At 45.5% G+C, this 6,772-nt stretch overlaps 1 protein-coding gene across 1 annotated transcript in view; it reads right to left on the bottom strand.

Annotated features, from left to right (window-relative positions):
• Positions 1-6,148, bottom strand: part of LOC311137652 (disintegrin and metalloproteinase domain-containing protein 10) — a 73,768-nt gene extending 67,620 nt beyond the window's left edge. Inside the window, exons 1-4 of the mRNA XM_084172167.1 lie at positions 6,008-6,148; positions 4,457-4,604; positions 4,215-4,333; positions 3,931-4,086 (exon numbers count right to left, since the gene is read on the bottom strand). Of these exons, the coding sequence (XP_084028293.1) occupies positions 3,931-4,086; positions 4,215-4,333; positions 4,457-4,604; positions 6,008-6,068 (484 nt within the window). The 5' untranslated portion in view covers positions 6,069-6,148. The remainder of the gene's footprint in view (positions 1-3,930; positions 4,087-4,214; positions 4,334-4,456; positions 4,605-6,007) is intronic.
• Positions 6,149-6,772: the final 624 nt, after the last annotated feature.

Below are 6,772 nucleotides of genomic sequence, written 5' to 3' on the forward strand. Positions count from 1 at the left end.
GGACAGGCCGGGCTGGGCTGGCGACGCACCCCGTAGGCTTGGTGCGTGGAGCAGGAACAGGCCGGGCCGGGCTGGCGACGCACACCGTAGGTTTGGTGCGTGGAGCAGGGACAGGCCGGGCTGGGCTGGCGACGCACCCCGTAGGCTTGGTGCGTGGAGCAGGGACAGGCCGGGCTGGGCTGGCGACGCACACCGTAGGTTTGGTGCGTGGAGCAGGGACAGGCCGGGCTGGGCTGGCGACGCACCCCGTAGGCTTAGTGCGTTGAGCAGGGACAGGCCGGGCTGGGCTGGCGACGCACACCGTAGGTTTGGTGCGTGGAGCAGGGACAGGCCGGGCTGGGCTGGCGACGCACACCGTAGGCTTAGTGCGTTGAGCAGGGACAGGCCGGGCTGGGCTGGCGACGCACACCGTAGGTTTGGTGCGTGGATCAGGGACAGGCCGGGCTGGGCTGGCGACGCACCCCGTAGGCTTAGTGCGTTGAGCAGGGACAGGCCGGGCTGGGCTGGCGACGCACCCCGTAGGCTTGGTGCGTGGAGCAGGGACAGGCCGAACCGGGCTGTGGAGACGGATAGGAGACCTGGAGTGAAGAGCGGCCACCACCCGTCCTGGCTGAATGCCTACCCTCACACACTCTGTGTGAGGCATCCGCACAGGACGTACAGGGCGGTGTACCCCTGGCCTGGTGGCCTCCTGGATTCGCCCCATCTTTGCCTCCGTCAGCCCCGTCGTCCATGCCGTGTGCCCCCCCCTAAAAATTTCTTGGGGTTGCCTCTCGACCCTCCGACGCTGCTCCCACGTCCAGGTTGCCTGTTCCTGGACACGCTGCTTGGTCCTGGTATGGTGGGTTTTTCTGTCACGATCGTCTTCAAAAGGAGTAGTAGACCAAGGCGCAGCGTGTGAAAGAAACATGACTTTATTTAATTAAAGTACTAACAAACAAACAAAACACGACTCGTGAAGTCCAACGGTTAACATACCGACACGGAACAAAAACCCACAACACCCAAGAGAAAACACACAGTTTAAATATGGCTCCCAATCAGAGACAACCAGCCGACAGCTGACACTCGTTGCCTCTGATTGGGAGTCACACATGCAAACATAGACATAGACAACCTAGAACAACCCACATAGAAAATGAACACATAGAATGCACACACCCTGGCTCAACATATAGAGTCCCAGAGCCAGGGTGTGACAATAGGATGCACCTGAGCTCAATTTCGAGTCTCATAGCAAAGGGTCTGAAAACTTATGTAAACAAGGTAGTTCTGTTTTTTATTTGTAATAAATTGCCAAAAAATTCTTACTAATCTGTTTTCGCTTTATCATTATGGGGTATTGTGTGTAGATTGCTGAGGATTTGATTTGATTTAATCCAATTTGGAATAAGGCTGTAACATAACAAAATGTGGAAAAAGTAAAAGGGTCTGAATACTTTCCGAATGCACTGTAGTTTAAACAGCCAACTACACTTTTTATGTGAAACGTGCACAGTTTAAACGTATAATGGTTCTAACTCTAGCACAAAAACTCTTGAGTTGGTTTACCTGAAGATCAAACCAATTCAGGGCAAAATAAGGATTTCATAAAACTGAAACACTGTGCCATACTCAGCCACAGAGTAGACCAGAACCCTCAGTCACCAGACATATTTTTTAAATTAAAGTTCGATCCTATAGGAGAACTTGGCCACATCCCCTGAATGTGCTGATGGAAAGGTTCTGTCATTTTCACAGAGTAATTTGCTAAAAGTGGTCCTCCTGAGACGTCTTTCCATGGTGGGCTACAAATCATGTCATTAAGCATGGCCAGGAGACAACCCTGGGGTGGTTTCAAGACCTGAAACGTGGTCTCGGGGTATTTCCCAACACGGATTCTTTCTGCAAAATCCTCCATGAAGGGACTGAATTCAGTCTATGAGGCTGGATGGAATTCAACTAGAGAACTGTCCCTTTACAACACACAATGTGAACAACGTTGAAAGCACTGTGTGAGGGCTGCCCATGTTTCGAATAGATCTTAAAACAAAAATGCTTTCACACATCTGGAGTACGTATTCTTCTTCACTGTTTCTCACTTACAATCAGAACTAGAGACTTTGTCATCTGCTTGCTTGCAGGGTGTGGGTTGGGAAGTATGTTTTCATGAGTGAACCTCTTAACTAATCACACCCAGAGCAGAAGGAGCGCCCGCAGGGTGAATGACAGCCCCAGGGAGCATGGGAAAAGCTTGATATTTACCCCTCTCTCTCACCACGGTGGTGTGAGTTCAAAAGAGCGGTCATGTGACCAGGGGTAACCACAGAGCGCTCACAAACAGGCACACTCGGACACTCCTTTCTCTGTTATTGTTTAACCTTGGGTTGTCTGCTTCTCCTCTTTCAGCACTCCATACAGCATGGGGACTTGTCAGTACTAGCCTGCCCCCACCTCTCTATCTCCTCACTGCACTCATACATGCACACACGCACGCACGCACGCACGCACGCACGCACGCACGCACGCACGCACGCACGCACGCACGCACGCACGCACGCACGCACGCACACACACACACACACACACACACACACACACACACACACACACACACACACACACACACACACAGTCTTGTATAACTAACCTTGTGGGGACACACAATTCAGTTCCATTCAAAATCTTATTTTCCCTATCCCTAACCCATACCCTTACCCTAACCTTACCCCTAACCTGAAAACATAACCTTAACCCTAAACCTAACCCTAGCTCCTAACCCTAACCCTAAACCTAATTCTAACCCTAACCCTAAACCCCCTAGAAATAGCATTTGACTGTGGGGACTAACAAAATGTCCCCACATTCTTTGTTTGTTTACTATTCTTATATAGTTAAACACATCCACACAAACACATCCACACACACACACACACACACACACTTCAAGAGGCTACTCTAATCCAAGCCACTGGAGATAATCTCAATGCTTTATGACCCCATGGATTGGTGGTAAAACTTCCTCCGTAGTGTCTTCTTCATTACCTTGTGATGAGCTTGGCCTTCAGTCTGTCTGTTTGTCTGTCTGTCTGGAGGGGTGTGTGTCTTACAGGCCTATTTACAAACAAACCTGGGACGTCCCATGTCTGGGACCAGGAGTCCTTCATCCTTATCCAACCTCAAATTCAGATGACAACCACAGGCAGTTACTGTAGTACAAAATGGCCACATTATCTCTGGCCCACTCACACTGATTGTAGGGGAGAGTGGGCAAAGCTCTAATCAAGGCAAAGGGTGGCTATTTGAAGAATCTCAAATATAACATATATTTTGATTTGTTTAACACATTCTTGGTTACTACATGATTTCATATGTGTTAGTTCATATTTTTGATGTCTTCACTATTATTCTACAATATAGAAAATAGTACAAATAAAGAAAAACCCTTGAATGAGTAGGTGTGTCCAAACTTTTGACTGGTAGTGTACGTCCACACTATGAGGTTGGAATAATACTGTGAAAATTGTGAAAATGATGATAATGCCCTTTTAGTGTAAGAGTTGTTTGAAAGACCACCTGAAATTTCAGCTTGTTTTGCATGAGTGGAGTTTTGGCCTGCCTGGCGACATCACCAGGCGGTATAAGTTAATAGACCATTAACAAAGAGATTTTCAAACATCACTGCCAATAACAGCTAGTTTTCAGGTTACATATCTCTCCCATTAGACTACTCCAATAAGGCCCCTCACTCAGACCACTCCCACAGTCCTAGCAAAATTTTTGCTTGAAAATGTGAATTTTTTAAAACTGTTTTAGTTTAAAATAATCACAGTAAGGTACTTATTTTTTACCCCGAGATGATTTGATATTGAGATAAAAACGGCTGCATTGGACCGTTTTAATATACATTTGAGAAGAACATTCATGAGATGTTCAACAGTCCTCTCTTACCGATGTCGTCTTCATGGTAAATGATGGAGTGGTGTTGTGAGGGCTGGCTGGTGTATCTGTGGACGGGCTCTATGTAATACGTCCCATTGGCTGTGAGGACAGAACCCTCAAACTGGCCCTGGATGACAGAGCCGTGACAGGAAGATCCCCTCTCATCTGGTGAGAGACAGACAGGTGGGAGTTAGCGAGAGATGGAGGGGGAGAGAGACCGATAGGCAGATTGAGGGGAGGCAGGCTACAGTATGTTCCATTATAAAGCCACGAATCCCTGAAGTGTCATATACCTTCAAGTTCCCCAGAATATAGATGGGAGAGGTCTGCTGTACTTGATCTGTTTTCAGAGAAGACTTGAAAAGGCTCTGTTAATCCCGTCGTGTCTCGCCTCAGACGCAACCGGAAGGTCCTAAAGTAAACAATCGTGTGACACACAGCACAAAGAGTGAAACATGTGTTGAAACAAGCGTTTATAATTATATGTTGATCAGAAAGGCAATGAAACAGCATCTCCTGGGCTTGTGTCCAGTACCTGAGAAAAGCTCTGAGGTCCAGCTGCAGTGTCTGGTCCTGAGGCTGTGTCTCTCGTTTGGCGCGCTGGTGTCTCCTGTGTAAGGCCTCACGATCATATGACAAGCCTTCGTAATGCCTTATGAATGGGCTAATACCATTCAGAGCTCCTAGAGAGGTTGACATAGTACAGACACATGAAAGTTTAGATTCAGTGGCTTTATCTTGTCTGGTGTGAGAACCGTGTTAACCTGCTTTGTGACGTAATCAAAAACATTTTCCAGATAACTGCACAAACAATGCTTAAAAGGCTCCTTAACAGCTTCTACCCCCAAGCCATAAGACTGCTGAACAGTTAACAAATGGCTACCCTGACTATTTACATTGAGCCCCTTATTTTATTCCTATTTCTTATTATTTTTTGCACTGACTCTCTTGCACAGGCTCGATGTACACTCACTGGACTAACCTCACACTTACAGAAAACACACACACACACATGTATATTGACGCTCCACACACACACACACACACACACACACACACACACACACACACACACACACACACACACACACACACACACACACACACACACACACACACACACACACACACACACACACACACATTCATTCACATTCCTTCACACTCTTCACATACGTTGCTGCTACTGTCTGTTTATTATCTATGCATAGTCACTTTACCCCAACCTACTGTACATGTACCTGCTACCTCAATTACCTCGACTAACCCGTACCCCTCCACATTGACTCGGTACCGGTACCCCTTGTATATAGCCTCGTTATTGTTATTTTATTGTGTTAAGGTTTTTCCTTTAGTTTATTGAGCACATTTTTCGTACTTTTTATTCTGCATTGTTGGTTAAGTAAGCATTTCACACCTGTTGTATTCGGCGCATGTGACAAATACAAATTTGATTTGATTATATAACAACATTTGAGAGGGGGAAAACAAACAATGTCTATAGATAAATTAGCTACTGTAGGGAAGTGATACACTGAACTGAGGCTTACTTGGGCAGGCATTATGAACATTTCTCATCCATTTCAACTTTGCCATTCAGATTGATTTAGATTGTGTTATAAATATCAGGCATTTCCTTCTTTCTAGTAGGCCTATGGACAGCAGATAAAAGTGACATCATTTCATCATGACTACAACTTCCCCATTAATGTGCTACATTGTTTTCTCCTTTATCAAAGAACATGCCAAACAGATGGTCGAGGGCTTACACACACTGTCCACATAACACTCACACAAAGCTTCAATAGAGAATATCTCATATCATATCTAATCAAACAAAACACAGCATCAACACCACATGGAGGCCTTTGTATCAATGTAGTCCTATGTGTTTGTTGGCCATAGCATTCCACAGAGGACAAGCTCAGGCAGATCCACTGTCTTGTCTGATAGTTCCAAGCTAAGGGTAGGCCACCAAATGTGAACTACAGCGTAAGATCCCCCCCTGCATCGCGTGACTTGTCACACCTCAACACTAACCTAACAATGGTGTCAAGTATCACACAGGAAATAAAAGCCATTCTACCTGCATTGGGTCCACCTGAGTAGATAAGCAACATCAGAAAGCAGTATTGGGGTGTATTCATGATGTCTTCTGTGCTTCTTTCCTTCCTCCCTCTCTCTCTCTCTATAGCTGCTTACCTGTGGTCTCCTCACTGTGGAATGTGACTAGATAGCTGCTCATGCCAGGACTTACCATTGGAAGATAGGAACACACACAGTCCAAGGCAAATTCAGACTTGTTGTTATCCTGGGGCTTAACAGTTAGGGAGTCCTTTGAAATATATGCAAAAAAACACATTTTCAATTCAAATAGGACAGATATAAGCACCCACCAAATTATTATTTATTATTTAAATACAATTAGTGAAGACGAATGTGTATTAGGTAACAGTGGTTTCACAACAATGGTGTTACTGTTTCATAGAGGTAATGATAGAGGTCATAAAGTCAATTGTGGTTGGTACAGTCACCCTAACACAAATTGGGGTGAGAAGTTACCATCATCTTTATTTAGGCTAGTTGTGTTAGAAAATGTTAGCTGGAAACTCCCCTTGGACACAGTGACACCCTGATTAGCCTATCGGCATCTCGTTTAATACTTCCCCCACCCCAAATTAGAAGTGGATACACACAACAGCCGATCTATTTGGAGAATGTTTTATAATAGAAAATGTGTTATATTTTGGGGAGCAATATGGAACAGAAGTCAAGATATTCTGATTGAGTGACTATGTCATCAGACTTATATAAAGGGAAGTAAAAACCAGTAGGTTAAAAGTGGTGCGCT

Source organism: Coregonus lavaretus (genome assembly GCF_964263955.1).
Source record: "Coregonus lavaretus genome assembly, chromosome: 11".
NCBI classification, from domain to species: Eukaryota; Metazoa; Chordata; class Actinopteri; order Salmoniformes; family Salmonidae; genus Coregonus; species Coregonus lavaretus.